Source organism: Phaenicophaeus curvirostris, chromosome 1 (assembly GCF_032191515.1).
Source record: "Phaenicophaeus curvirostris isolate KB17595 chromosome 1, BPBGC_Pcur_1.0, whole genome shotgun sequence".
In the NCBI taxonomy this organism is placed as follows: Eukaryota; Metazoa; Chordata; class Aves; order Cuculiformes; family Cuculidae; genus Phaenicophaeus; species Phaenicophaeus curvirostris.
The window spans coordinates 85,824,456-85,840,655 of NC_091392.1; the positions used below are offsets into that span (position 1 = coordinate 85,824,456).

The 16,200-nt window shown below is 41.7% G+C and overlaps 1 protein-coding gene across 2 annotated transcripts in view; it reads right to left on the reverse strand.

Moving 5' to 3' along the window:
- The window catches only part of GTF2E1 (general transcription factor IIE subunit 1), a 57,663-nt gene that overhangs the window by 10,057 nt on the left and 31,406 nt on the right, over positions 1–16,200 (reverse strand). For both annotated transcript variants that reach the window (XM_069867052.1, XM_069867061.1), the window contains exon 3: positions 862–1,063. In XM_069867052.1, coding sequence (XP_069723153.1) covers positions 862–1,063 — 202 coding nt within the window. The remainder of the gene's footprint in view (positions 1–861; positions 1,064–16,200) is intronic.

Sequence of the window (16,200 nt, forward strand, 5' to 3'; positions counted from 1 at the left end):
CACAAGAAGGATGTTGAGGCTCTGGAGCGTGTTCAGAGAAGATTGAGGAAGCTGGTGAAGGGGCTGGAGAACAAGTCTTATGAGGAGCAACTTAGAGAGCTGGGGTTGTTTAGCCTGGAGAAGAGGAGGCTGAGGGGAGTCCTCATTGCTCTCTATAACTACCTGAAAGGAGGTTGTAGAGAGGAGGGAGATGGCCTCTTCTCCCAAGTGACAGGGGACAGGACAAGAAGGAATGGCATCAAGCTCCACCAGGGGAGGTTTAGGCTGGACATTAGGAAAAGATTTTTTTACGGAAGGGGTCATTGGGCACTGGAACAGGCTGCCCAGGGAGGTGGTTGAGTCACTATCTCTGGAGGTATTTAAAAGAAGGGTGGACAAGGTGCTGAGGGGCATGATTTAGTGGTTGACAGGAACGTTTGGACTTGATCCTGGGGGTCTTTTCCAAGCTAGTGATTCTGTGATTCTGAGAGAAATAAGACAATGTAGATGGCACCTTCAGAGCTTTGTCAAGTCGCTGCAATTTGCGTTTCCTAAATACTGGGGCAAGGGCTTGGTATACACACCAGCTGCAGCACAGCAAGAAGCAGATAATTTGAGTACCTCCCCTCACAGACAACTACATGCAGAAGGCTGACCAGAAGACAGTCAATTGCTTTGTTTAGTGAAAAATTATTATTGCCCTTAGTCTCCTTATAAATCACACATTCCTTGGAGCATCTGTCAGTTGCTTGCACAGTTAGTGCTGAACAGGTAAATACTCAATGCAGCCAGAGGCTGCACATGGTTTGGGAAAGTCTTACAGAGTGTATGAATGTACTACAAGGAAGAAGCACAGTGAGAGAAGACCAGGCGCATTCCCACCTCTGCTTTAGGGCAGGAATCTCTGTAGGTTCTGGCTCGAGGATTTCATAGGCTAAGTTAACATCTTCTGTCTCACGAAGCAGCGCATAAATGGGCTCAATCTGCTCATTAAATCTTGCCACGAGTGTCCTTGCATCCTTTTTGGGCATCGCCGACTCATCTTCTTCCACTTCAGTCTCACAGAAAGTACAGCGGAAAGTTCCTAAAACAAAAAAAGTTGCTAAGCATGGGAAGGAAAGCAGCAGGCCTGGCTCTTTATACAGCCTGTTGAACAACAGTGCTTTGCTGTTTCCTTAGCTCAATGCTAAACAGCATTTCTCCCCCTGATGATCCCTTCCCACACACAGTGTACCTGGTTATTATTTAAGCAGATAACAAAGCAAGCACTTTGATGCCAGCCAGCGATACCCAGTTGGGTACGTTTTTTCGCTCTGAAAAGCCCAGATGAGCTGCAGTGCCTCTACTGAGACACCTCCTAATCTCACTCCCTCTTTCTTGTTGCACATTTTAAATGTCAGCTACAACTGGGCTGTGATAAAAAGCTATACAATATACTCTAAGGAGTTCTAATATCATCTGTTTGCTTGCACAAGTATCTCCCAGGCAACATGAACAAGCTAATTTCACAATGAAACAGGGTGTAGTTTTACACTGCACCAACCAGCCTGCAGTAACTGCTAGTATAATAATTTCCACCCTGTAACTAATGGAAAAAAGATGGCTACTTCTTCTGTTTCAGGGCCAAAACATGCAAAACAGTCATTACTGCTGAGCAGCAAATGCAAAAAACTTCTCCCACCTAACTCCCATATTAAGTTATAGAAATTAAGGATGGCAAGATAGGAATTGTATGAATGGCCCGTAAGAATAAGCGCGTTTTACAGAACTCATCAGAATGTATAAAAACAGGTCAAACATGGTTGCATGGCAATGCAGTTACAAAAAACCTACTGAACTCCTGCACAGCAGGCTTTTCAGTTTCATCACTCCATCTGCAAGCAGGACCCTTGGGGCAGTACATGCACAGTAGGACCTTACCATATGGTCCACTACGAGGGGAGCAGCACGGTGTAATGACTTATCCTTGCAAGTGCTGGACTGAGAATGTCGCGCTGCCTCCTCAGAACACTTACAGCCAGAGTGATGCTCACAGGCTTCTTGATTTCTCTTGTGCCTGTGTGATTTCTTTTTATTTAACCATTCTGTGACACCTATACACATCTAGCATTATCTCTCAATACCCCAATGAAGAAAGGATCTTTTTTACCAATAGGGAGCCTGAGGACAAGTAATATCAGAGAAATTACAGGCTTATATGTCTAAAAATAAGAATTAGAATCAGTACTGAAGTCTGCTATATCACTGAGGCTATGTACAAATGCAGTCAAAAGAATGAGATTTGCACAGAGCACACGGGCATGATGTAATGAGACAGGCTGGCAAGCCAGGGATCCTGGTATCTTGTTTTGCTGCTTACATAGATTTGCTAGTCTTGTCACTTCATTTTTCAGTGTACTTCCTCCTCTGCCTGTAATACCGTGATAAAAACAGACCTAGCTTCTTCACCAAAGGCTGTGAGGGCTACACAATACTTGCACACTTCTTGGAAAACACACAAAAGCACTGTTCATGACAAGAGGTAGATCTGTTGCCTCTCACCAGTCTGTAGAGATGCAGTTTTCTACCTCGGCATCACCTGAAGTAGCACATGCTCATCAATACTCATAATTAATGCAAGCCCGTTGTATATGTGGCCTGTAACATGTACACATTTCCCACAATAAACTCTCTCTTTACAAAGTTCATCTTACCTATGCATAAAATCTAGAGTACTCAACTACAGCAGTATATGAAGTAAAGGGTAAGTGGATAAAGAGCTCTTCTCTCCCATCCAAGCATGAAACATTGTGGTTATTTTTTTCAGGCTGTAGAAACTGCCCCTACTGATTAAAAAACTGTACATTATGTAAGCTGTCAGCCTGGCAAAAACTGAAGCCAAAGTTTGGTCTCCTTATACCACATGTAAGGCTACCAGAATGACACACTGGCAAACCAGATGAATCAATTTTAAGTAATTAGCACATCTCAATTCCCATAATAAGCTAAGTGAACAAGCACAGGTTAATTAGGAAAACTCCCCTCTTTTCACGCCCCACCCCCTGAAAGTCCTTTTAAGTCTTACTGAAACAACTCAGACTTTTCATGCTTCCATCTGTGAACCCCACAAGTATTGGCAAAAGATTAAGATTGCAGGGAGAATGGTTCCAATTCAGAGTACCAAAAAATCAGAAAGTAAATAACGCTCTAATGAAACGGAACTTCGAAAGCTATCATCGATTTGCTGCAACTTCCACCCCTCAGGGTTCTTAATAAGCAAAAAGAAAAAAAAAAGTTAATAGATGAATTATGTAAAGAATCCGGGAATGAGTGAAATGACAAGCTTCCTCCATTAATATGCTGATTTTTTTCCGAGGTGATGCAGCATTTCACAGGAGGCATATGTGATTAGAGAACTGGGAAGTTGGTTTGCCATGGCAGATAGCATTTATATGTTGCAAACCTCTTTCGTTAGACTTTAGGAGGTCACCAAATGTCACCAGAGCTTTTATGACAAGGCACATCACATCAGCAGTGACACGTGCCTTGCAGATATGAACTGCATATGACAAACATGAAGTGGAGGCCACCTAAAGGCTTAGAATGGCTATGTTCCCACTCTGACAAAGTATTTCTTCCTTCAGCCCTAACACAACTGATAGTTTTCCATTCAAATATGCTGCATAAACCAGAACAAGTAGATATCCTGGAGCAAACAGATGTGAGGCTTTCCTGCATCGTGGAAATGCTAATGGAAATGCACACATACCCTCCTTTCCACACATGCTCGGGCACTTAACAGACCTCTTTGGTCACACCGTTAAAAACCAGTCATCTGAAAGACACGTCCTCATCTGCTCCCAGACTCTCCAGGGCAGATATGCTGGTAATCCGGATCCTCAAGGCATACTAAGATTAAAGCAACACAAGCTCTGAAGTACAGGGCCGGAGTATTTAGGGATAATTCCTAGTGACTTGATTTCACTTGAGAGAAGGAAAAGGTCAAATGGTCATATACACTGCAAGCACGATGTCCAAGCATTCATGTTGCATCTGCTAAAATAAACACATTTAACCACATACAACCTCCTGAGTCTCAGCCCAGCTTCTGCTTACACTCCTATCGAAGGGTTCAAGCCTCATTTCCAGACCAACAAGAGGCCTTCCTTCCACTATGTCTTTGGGATACTGCCTCAGATTGTCAATAGTCTGATATTTGCAAACTATTTAATGTTCAACCTATTCATTTCAAACCTATTTACTGTTGTGCCAAAACACGTACCTCAGCTCAGCTAGCTTCCACCTTGCTTTTAACCCTTCAGTTATATTTACAAACTGCTCTCTTATTCATCCTTCCTTCACCTTCACCATCCCATCTTCATCCTGCAAGGCTCACATGGTTATTTTTACATGGGCTTATTTTATAAGCCACACATTTTTCTTTGCCTTTTAAAACTGGGCGTCCATTCCTCCAATCATGCTATCAGTCTCATCGGGCACATTCCCTAGTTTGCTCTCATCTTTCTGCTATGAAGCTGAAAGTATATATAACTGTTCCAATGAGTTCACCCAGAAGCCCAACGGCATTAGGTCTTCTCTGACAGCCACTGAGACCTTTTAAGACCACAGTGTAACAGATCATGAAAGTGCTGCCTAAAATATCCCAAGATCTTACAATGCTCCCAGATATTTCTTCCTCCTTTGTAGTTTCCACTTGACGAACTCCATGTTTATAGGAGTTATATTTGCATTAGATGCTAGGTGTGTGACACTACTTCATACTATCATCCTTCAGCTCCTTTTTGTTCCTCCAGCCTTCATCCTCATCCAATTCTTTATTCTTGACTGCATCACAAAACATTAAGCTAATTTATTTTCAAAGTCTCCCACAACCTTCTTCTAGAAGTAGCATTATTACCACTATGTGGAGAGTGAGCAAAGGCACATATGGCACAATTTCAGAAGTATCTGCTGACTTGAACAGTACTTGACTTGAGTTGCCTAAGAAATGCTTTTCTAAAACTTCTGTTTCTGAAACTTCTGCACAGCCTGTCTTTCTGATGAACACAGGCAAAGGAATACACGTTTCTCTGGTCTCCTCTTTGATTTTCTCATCAGCCCATTTTTCAATACAACCGAACTGTTTTGTGATTACATCTTCCTAAGCAATTTAAACTTAGTTGGATACATGGAATGGGAAAAATTCAGTATAAAGTAGGTATTTGACAAAGTTTTGAACAGAACAAAAACCAGAGAGCAATTCCTACGCCTTCCCTTCATGAATGATCCAAGCTCAAGTAATGGAACACTTAGCAAACTAAGTAATAGGCAATGCTGTCAGTACAAATTATAATTACCTTCCTTTTATTTTTCATTGATTTTCAAGATTTAGAGGGCTGCTTATGATAGGACATAAAGGCATTTCTCTCCTGAACCATTAAAGAAACAAATAGTAGGCCAAGTGGCTACAACAGACCCAGATCACTAGTTACCATATCATACTCCACATTTGGATATATGTATACTCACATACTATAAGTAGTAACCTGAGAGGTTAATTTGAAGCAAAGAGTTTTAACGACCTTTACAAACTGAGCTAGTAACAGAGAAAATTGTTAAAACAGGTGATTGTTAATTGGATTAATGATAATGCAGATTAGACTGTAGGAGCTGTTGATCTTCAGTGACTCCCAGACTTAAATGGACTTCTCAGCCCTCATTAAATTGTCCTCAGCATCTCAACAAGAAAGCAACTCAGCATGCCTGAGTGGGAAGTGTGCTCCTGCCCCATGGAAAGATGAGGCTCTTGCTGACTTCATCAGGTAGCTCTCCTTGGCTCCATCTCTCTTTTCTCCCCATACTAGAGATCTATCGTTCCAAGTACATTCACATTCACATTTTACTTTCAAAATCCCAGTTGTTCTAGGCAAAAAATAGAGAAACCCCACCAATAAAATCTGTCTCCTGGACACCACAGCGATGCCAATCTCTCTTGCAAGTACTTCAGTCTTTCTACACATGTGTTAAGAGCTAAAGTACAGCGCATTACATAAATACAATGCCATATCTCATCTTTCTGAGATAGCTTTCAGGGCCCACTGGATCTCAAGCTCTTGAAGACACTCCACAGTTCAGGGCTGGCTGCAGTACTCTTACCCTGAAACATGATGCAGAAAGTGTATGTTTTATTAGCCCTGTTTGGGATAGTCCAGGGCAGACACCTATAAGAATAAACACTGGGCCATGTGCAGTAAACATCAGCATTTTTGGAAGATTTTCTTACCCTATTTCTAGAATAAAACATCCAGCTTTGCCACTGAAACCCAAAATGCATCAGGCTTCATCCTAACAGTCTGAAAAAGCTTGCTTTAAAATTTCTAACTAAAATAAAAAAAAAGGTATATCACAAGGAGTAACATTGCTTAAAGACAGTAAAGAGCAGAGCCAGAACTTGCAGGTGATACCTGAAGGCAGAGAGCTAAAAAGTACACGGGACCGTGATGGCCAGAGATGGTCAGTGCCACGGCTGTAGTTTGAAGCTGAGTACACAGCACCCCTGTGAACAGCACTGCAACCAAATCATGACACTCCCCAAATGAGGCCTGAGCAGATGTAAATGTGGACTGCTAAATATAGCATCCTGCCCCAAACTAGCAGCTTGACTTGTAACAGACTAAGAAAGTACAACATCTCCTCTATCCCCCTCTTCCTTTCCTGAAGAGGTACTACCAGGTCCATACAATTAGGATTACGGGCAGGAAGGATAGCAACAACCAATACTGAAGGCTGTCTGACGGATCCTATCATCAGATCCTACATTGAAATTTGCTAAAGCATCTTTTATATCACAATTCTGCCTCAGATGAGTGAGGAAGCATGTGGAGAGCCTGTTTATAAAATGTCAAGTACAACAGTTCAGCTAGAAATGAGGTGAGGAACAAATAATGTAACTAATAATGTTATCTGAAGAGAGATTTTAATCTCCTTATGAATTTTTGTGCAGTATCTGAAATCCTAAATTGAGTTATCTGCTGTTTACTAATGAGATCAAGACCCAAAATAAAGCGGAAAAAAATCCTTTTAACTTTACATGCCCGAAATCTATATCAAATTTCTCCCAGGTCTCTACATATTCTAGTGTAAATCCTACTGAGCCAACACCTATGAGACTGATATTTCTCAGTATCAGACAATAAAGTTTTAAGACAGGTTTCTGTGAATCAGTGTATGAGCAAGGATTGTTCACCTGCAAACAGCTTGTTTTGACTGACCTGCTCAACATGAAATGGGACTGTATGGTGGAGGCAGGAGGATAAAAATCCAGGTCCTTGGGACAGCATGTGTCTATCCCACATGCATGACAGATTTGGAAAGGAGTCCTATATTGCTACCCACCAAATCAGCCTTCAAGAAAGGTTTATTCTATAAATTCAGTGACTGCAAAACCAGGTATTTGATCATACTATTCAACACCGTTTCATAATATATGCACATCAAGATATACCTCTGACTTCTAAGTATCTAATTTTGAGCCTTAATGTTTCTTAAACATTCTTCTCATTCAATATAGATACAGAGCACTGAATTGCCCACCAGGTATTAAACAGAGAGTAAACATTTCATTTGGGATTAATGTCAATCAGTTTCTTTTCAAAGCTTCTACTACTGAAATATAGATGTAGCAGACACAGCATTTTCAGGGCACTTAAGCAGCAGTATTATTTTTGATTCAGAAGAGGAAATTCTGCCAGAAGCATGTTCAAGAACTACAACTTACCAATTTATGAAAAACTATCAAAAAAGTTAGTTTGAAAAATAAAAACAAGATGGCAACTTACAACAAAACCAAAAAAGATAAATATACAGTAGGATTAGCAAAAGAAGAAAGAAATACATTTTACAATTACCATTAACCAATGTCCCACTATAATCAGAAGGAAATCTCACTTAGCCAGTGCATATGTTCATGTATTATTTATTTTCCTTGCGAGCAGTGTGTATATGTATAAAAACTGAAGGACTAGCAGTTCCGGGAAACAGACGGTCTCTCTGTTAAGCTGCAGAGTAGATTTTACTCAGGCAGTTAACGTTATCCTAGGCATAATCTGGAAAATCGGTAATGCTGGAACGTTAGTATAGTGTCCAGCACTTCTTCTGGGCCCCCTCAGCACAAAATGAACCTTGCTGTTAACAGAAAAAGTAGAATTGCTGAGATAAGACAACCTTAGCAACACCTTTGAATACATAAGGACACAATTTTTCTTCCCTGAAAATCTCAAGCACTTAGGGACAAGGAAACAGGTTTCAGATATTTATTCCAGACCCCTCTGTTCCAGGCACTTGCATACATGGATTACTTCCCATGCCTGAGATCCATTTGTTAAACCACACCAACACTTCTAAATTTCTGGGAAAGATCTAACCTTCCGTGTTCACTGTCACTACCCAATCCCTTTAGTAACATACAACAGATTCCCAGAGGAGAGAGAGATTTACAGCTTTGGCACACCTACTATGCTACTTGTAGTCAAAAAGGGCTTCGAATTCAACAGAAGGCAGCTCAGAAATGCCAACAACTGAAACCCCTTACTTTCAAATTCTCTTAACGTGTGGCAAGAAGAATTCCCTACTGCATGAGCTTCCCCCACAAAGCTACCAGGGCGGCCAAGAGAGAACAATACAGATTAATAAAAAAATTAAAAAATGTCATTTTCTCCTTGTTATAATAAACTCCAGTTAAAAAGAAGGGTACCCAAGGGAACATGCTGTGGATGCTGATACTTGGCATTTCATGCAAATCTGCTCATGTACACACAAGAAATCTATTTAAGAACAAAGAGCAAAACTGAAATCCTTAAACCATAGTCCCAAGGCAGTATTTGAAAGGCTAATGGGGCCAATGTCAGAAGCATGCATTTCTATATCTCTGCTTTAAGCAGTGGTAGGATTCAAGATGGCAGCAGCTGGCAACAGCAAGAAAGAGGAAACAAGGCAGCAAGCTACAAGCCAGCACACCATTTCCAGCCTAATTTTCAATGGTGTAAACACCAAAAGGTCAATCTGTTCTTCATTTTACTTTTCCTCTTGTGTTTTCTGTGGGTTTGTAGGCCTCTTACCAGGAACAAAGCAGGTTTTTCAGATGCTGGTTATTTAAAAGTAAAGATGGTCGATTATCAGAACAGATGTCACGTTACCCTCCTTCCTGAAGGTCTGGAATAGCTCATGGGCAACACTCACCAGCTATTAACTGGTATAGAGAACATGTTTGTAGCCTGCAGGTTTTGAAAGGTACCCCTGCACCGCACAAATATTCAATAGTAAGTGGTAAGAACAAGTTCTGGTCTCCAGTTGGCTTTTTGTAATACACTTTTTGCTGGGAATACTAAGGATGATGGAAGCTGGCAATTTCTACTCAAATGGCTTGTATTCTCAGCTACACAAAAGATAATGGATCCCCTTCTGAGACTTGTACACATACCTTTTGCTTGGAAAACCCGCCTTTTAACTGCTGCCTTACACAGTACTTTTATAAATCTATTGACTCTTCTCCTACTTCTCACATTTCATCACAGGCTTCCTCACTTGTTACCTGCCACCAAGAGAACTGAACTATCCATATTCTTTTTTGTACCTCTAGATAGTCACACCATTCCCTCTTCTCTTCTTAATGCTGTACCTTTTAAAAACTCATTCACGCAAAAGTCCTTCTTTCTTCTTTACTCTCAAAGGAAATATCTTTTCTCCCTTCCTTGTGAAAACTGGGCATGCCAAATGAGACACCCCAAATCTGTCCAAGCAATGCTGCATGAACAGCCACTTCTCATGGCTGGGAAAGGATTATAGTCGAGGCAGATCCTATCTGTGCAGCCCCCTGTAAGTAACCCGGTGCTCAGTGCTGTGGCCAGAGCTGGCAGAAGGGAGAGAAGTCAAACAAGTGTGACTTCAATACTTACTCCAAAGAGAGTGCACTCGGTGCCTGGTTACCCTTCTTTCCTCTCTGTCTATGTGGAGCCATTAGAGTGCTGGGAGTGGCACTGAAAGCTTGGGCAGCACGTCATGGCTGAAGCAGTGGCTGGCAGGAAGGACCCTATTTTCTCATTAAATATTATAGAAAAGAGGGAGCAAATGGAAAGAGAGGGACTGAACTGAGCTCCAGACTGCGGGAAGGTGCCAGAATTACTGTGGAGAGAAAAAAGTTGGCAGATCCTAAGCAGCAGAATTGCACAGGTGCTAGGAGGTAACACACGGCAGGCCTATAAAAATGTTCGAAAAAAGAAATCAGAGGACGAATAACAGGGCACCAGGCAAAACGTGCAGGAGAAATTCATAAGGTCGCTCAAATCCTGGCCCATTATACAAAGCTGGACCTCTTGTGAAGCCAAGACTGAGGTCTGGATAGCTCTTTCCCACGTTCCTTCAGAGAAAGCAGCAACAGCGGCAGTGGATTTATCTCTTACCTTCCCAGAGAACGATCTTATTTATCCCTTTTCTTTTAACTCATGCAAAGGGAACTGCATGGATCTACACAGGTAAGAGACACACGGTGTAGTGAGACAGTCACAAGTGCCATGGGCACACATGAAAAAACAAGATTTCTGCTAACAACCCTCCAAAGATCAAATTCCCAGCACTCTCACCTCCACTACCTGCTTGGAAAGGAGGTGCTGTTTTCAATTATTGCTGGTTTTAGAGTAAAAGTATCTTCTACAGCTAAAGGCAATTTCTGCCTCCTGCACTGCAATGTCTCATCACCAATTTCATGGTAAAAATGACTAACACTCACCAAAGGCACCTCCACACTGCAGGGTTTGAACATATTCCCACCTTCCCAGCATTCAACCACTCAAAAAGATTTAAAGAGCAAGCCACCTCTTGTGCACATAACTTCCTTTAAGCTGTCCTCTCACTCCAGCAGCTCGCATGCCAAAAGAAGAAGTCTGGAGAGACAAGGACAATGAAATAATCTGGGTCCTGAGATTATTTCACTTATCAGAAAAATAAATAAGATCGGACATTTCAGGTGTTAGGGATGCAAAATACTAGTCTGACCCTCCTGCAGTGCACACAGCAGAACTGATCATATACAAAGCCAACCAGACTAGTTTTCCAATTCAGCCCAATCTATGTATAACAAGAAATAAGCCAGTAGAGTAATTTATTTCCAGTCTCATGATTTGCAACACCAGCAAGAGAAAAGGACTTGTTAGTATCAGAAGTGTTTTAACAGTGTTTCTGACCTAAAGATCAGTGCTGCTGCAGATAACTCACTAGTGATTAATCATCTCACTTACAGATCTTTTAGAAAGAGATATTGATGAAGCTTATAGTAATGCAAACGCAATAAAAAGCCTCCTTGATATCTGCAAATTTTGAGCATCCAGAGGGACCGCTTCTCTTTAAGGCATTCTACCTTATTTCTGCTTTAAGTTCATTTCTTCTTACTGCTAACATCTCAAATTAGATCACTTGAAAAGTAAGACCTGAAGAAGCTTAATTCAGCCTTCCCTCATCTTCCACTTTTGGTTACATACAGGCAAAGCTCTCACATTATTTTGCATAGGAAATACCTCTTTAATAACCTGAAACAGCACTACCATTTCAAGAGGAAGTATAAAAAAAGAGATGACCGGTTAAGAAATATGATGAAATAGCAACTTTCATCCCATCTTTTTTATTTTACAATGTATGCTAAAGAATGTGCTATTTAAGGTAGACTGTGCAGATCTGACAGTCTCAGATTAAAAGTATTGAATGTATCACCTGAAATGTCTGCCAAAAGAAAAACATAAGTTTTCTATACATTACACTCCTGCAAAACGCATCTTTGGACATCAGACTGGATGGACACTAAAAGGAGATGCCATGACAGATAGCCTGAACAATAGAAGTAGAAGAAACAAAACAAGAAATTTATTTAAATGATGTTACTAGAATAACAACATAGACTGACAGGTTACTTTAAATGATTGAAATTTACTATCGATTTCCAATACAAAAACCAATAACCAAAAATGTACTCATTATTTTATTTCTTCATTTGATGCACCTTCTAATTCTTACACTATTTAATTAACCTCTTTAGTCAGAGGTAAAGAACAAGAAAGGTAACATGGATATATTACTGTTCATATCACTAAAGCATCAAAACGCTGAAGTTGTACCTCTGATACTGCCTTTCAGCTCAATGGGTTGAATTAGCTTTCATCTACTTCATTAACCTAGTTTGTTTTGCGAGAGCATAGTGAATTAATGTTTGTGGAGTGTTTTGAGCACAGCAAGTGCCAAGTCCTTTCTTCTGACAAAGACCACAAATCCAAATCAAGCCCATCCATGCGTAATGTTTCACAGTATCCATATTTAAAGTGCTTGTAAAGGTCCTATAAACCTCTCAATTTTTGTTATTTTTCATGACCTACAATTCCAATGAGACAAAAGTATGAAGATGGTGACCAAGTTTTCCCAGTTGCTTTTTAGGAGCAAGGCACACCTCCAGATACAGAAGAGTATGAGTACATTTAAAAAAAAAGACAAACCCTAAAAGATTTCTTTTTTTCTTTTTATGTAGTCTTTTCTCCATCAGAAACTTCCCATATCTTCAAACACGAGTGCTTCTCCAATAACTCGTATCACAGACCTGCTTCTCCTCCCTTCCTTCCCTTTTCCCAGGGGATGCAGTGGCTTCACTGATCATGTGCCACATCTCCTGATTAATTCTGATAGACAACCAGCAGTTAGTTGGCACATCATCATCCCCCTAATCTGCCTCACCATCTGCTCCCAAATTTATTTTTAACCAGTCATTGCTCCCTCCAGTGCGGCAAGTGTGGCAGGAATGGCACGCTTCCCCCTGGAATTATTGTGCTGCAAAGTAGTGGCAAGGGGTGAGGGGCAAACGTCCAGTTGTGGGCCCCCGAGCATCACAGTAGATAGGAAACAGATGGATAAATGTAGGCTCAGGGGAAAGAAAAATTGCTTCTTCTCCCTAGGAGCAGACAACTGCCCGTTCTCCTCAAGCAGTCAGGGAATGCCCTGCTGCTTTTCAGTTGTTTGGACAGGTTTGGTAACATTAAATGGTCCAAGAGGGCAGAATAAGATGATGTATGATGACCATCCACTGATGGGAATATACATCCCCACATTTACTATGGACCATACAAAAATCATAGAATCATAGAGTCACTAGGTTAAAAAAAGACCCACCAGATCGTCGAGTCCAACCATTCCTAACAATCACTAAACCATGCCCCTCAGCACCTCATGCACTTGCCCCTTAAACACTTCCAGGGAAGGTGACTCAACAACCTCCCTGGGCAGCCTCTGCCAGTGCCCAATGACCCTTGCCGTAAAAAAATCTTTTCCTAATGTCCAGCCTAAACCTCCCCTGGTGGAACTTGAGGCCATTCCCTCTTGTCCTGTCCCCTGTCACTTGGGAAAAGAGGCCAGCTGCCTCCTCTCTACAACCTCCTTTCAGGTAGTTGTAGAGAGCAATGAGGTCTCCCCTCAGCCTCCTCTTCTCCAGGCTAAACAACCCCAGCTCTCTAAGTTGCTCCTCATAAGACTTGTTCTCCAGCCCCCTCACCAGCTTTGTTGCTCTTCTCTGGACTCGCTCCAGAGCCTCAACAACCCTCTTGTGGTGAGGGGCCCAGAACTGAACACAGGATTCAAGGAGTGGTTTCACCAGTCAACAGAAAAGCGTTTTTTTTATCATTTTCCCTCTGGAAGTCAAAACTATACAGTGCTCACAGCCAGACATTACCCCAAGTGAGTTGTGTTGCTGGGCCACTAAGTCTCAACCTACGATATCCCTTGTAAAGCATAAACTTGATTCATTAACTTCCTCTGAAGAGGAGCACCAAGATATCATATTGGCAGGGGAAGCTCACTGGAGCCACGGGAAGGACATAAGCACAGGCTTGATGAAGAGTAGTCTGAGGGTAGTGAGAAGGTTCATTAAGTAACTGCATAACGCTGCTCACTGCCTTCACATTCACTTTCAGGTACAGTAGCACAGCCCAGGAAGTGACAATTACAGTGGCACTGTCGTGATGTCACTGCTGAGAAGCACTGCTGTAACCAGCAAACTGCAGGTGGATGGCGATGTATTTGGAAACTGATGTCACATTGAAATAGAGCCATAGAAATAATTCAGGTGGAGCCTAAAGCTTAGTACAGCTGGTGAAATGAGCTACACATCTTTGATACACTGTCAGCAAGATCTGATGATTACACCACAGAAAACAGGGAACTGGTGAAAGCAGTCTCCAGGATATGAACAAGAATTGTCAAATCTAAGAAGGACAAACACAAAAGGCAAAAAGAGAATCTCTGAGTGATCTGAGAAAGAGCAGAAATATCAAAGGACCTTAGCAGGTTTCCAGTCCAGCCTCGTGCTCCAATCAGGACCATCAGATCTGGCTGCTCATGACTTGATCCAGCCATGTCTAGAAACCTTCCAAGACTGGAGACTGCACAACCTCTTTGGGCAACCTGCTGCATTTGCTTGACTACCCTCATGGTAAAAAGGTCTTGTATCACGTTGCAACCTTATGTAGATTTATACCATTACCTCTTGGCTTCTCACTAGGCACCACTGTGAAGATCCTGGCTTTGTCTTCCTGGTAATCTTTTCTTAGCGACAGCTATCTGATGCCACACAGCCTGACACTGGACTGTCCTGTAAAACATCCTCATAAACAATCCAAGAAGAAAGGCTACAGGTGAACTGACAATAAGGAGGACGCACACACAAAAATATTCTCACACAGCAGTATCAATAATTTGTTATCAACTGGGACAGCCCTGTGAAATGAGATCCTGACAACAGTTAATATTTTCTAGTGACTGGCAGATAACTAAATTCTCCAATTCTAGTTCACAGTTTAGAGGGCAGAAGAGGTTACAAATGCTTTGCGAGACAGGATTGCAATTCCAAGTAGAGAAATGCTTGGAATACATTTTATACAATTCAGTCAAGCCAGGTAGGAAATACTGTATTTGAGTGGCCAGAAGGAGAGATTGTTTTGGCAACTCACTGCAAAAAACTCAGGTTTATAACAGAGGACAAAACAAGGCACCAACAGCGTTATGCTGCAAAAAAAGAAAAAAAAAATCTAGCTGCTATGCATATTAATAACTATGTTGTGCAAAGCATGAGACAAGAGTATGCTATTTTTTTTATTCTACTGTATGAATAACAAGTGCAAAGTCCTACACCTGGGTAAGAGCAACCCTCAGTATTGATATAGGCTGGGGGATGAAGAGATTGAGAGCAGCCCTGTGGAGAAGGACCTGGGGGTCCTGGTGGATGAGAAGCTGGACATGAGCTGGCAATGAGCGCTTGCAGCCCGTAAGGCCAACCGTATCCTAGGCCACATCCAAGGAAGCATGGCCAGCAGGATGATGAAGGGGATTCTGCCCCTCTATTCTGCTCTGCTGAGACCCCACCTGGCCTCCTGCAGTCAGTTCTGGAGTCATCTGTGTAAGAAGGAGGTGGATTTGCTGGAGCAAGTACAGAGGAGGCCACAAAAATGAGCAAGTGCTGGAGCACCTCCCCTCTGAAGAGAGGCTGAGGGAGCAAGGGTTGTTCAGTTTGGAGAAGAGAAGACTCCAAGGACACCTTATTGCAGCTTTTCAGTACTTAAAGGGAGATTATAAGACAGATGGGGAAAAACTTTTTAGCAGGGCTTGTAGCAATAGGACAAGGGGTAATGGTTTTAAACTAAAAGAGGAGAAGTTTAGATTAGATATTAGGAAGACTTCTTTTACGCTGAGCGTGGTGAAGCACAGGAACTGGTTGCCCGGAGAGGTGATCGATGCCCCATCTCTGGAAAAATTCAAGGCCAGATTGGATGGGGCTCTGAGCAACCTAATCAATTTGAAGACATCCCTGCTCACTGCAGAAGGGTTGGACTGGAAGACTTTCATGATCCCTTCCAACCCAAACCATTCTGTGATTTTATTAATATCTCTGCTGATAAACCAGGTGCAGTTTCAAATCCCATACTTGAAGGTGGGGACTACATTAATGATTCCAAAGGAAAGAAAATGATACAGCTTAACATGTTTCATTAGGGAAAAATTGGAAAGACAGAATTAAGGCGGTAGTGGTAGGGAAAAGCAATTTTTGGATATTTAGTATGTTACAGTAATGAAAACAGTGACAAACTGTTCTTCAGTTTCACACATAGACACAAAAGATTACTCACGGTTTTAATGTGGGGTAAAGAAACTTTAGGTTAGGGT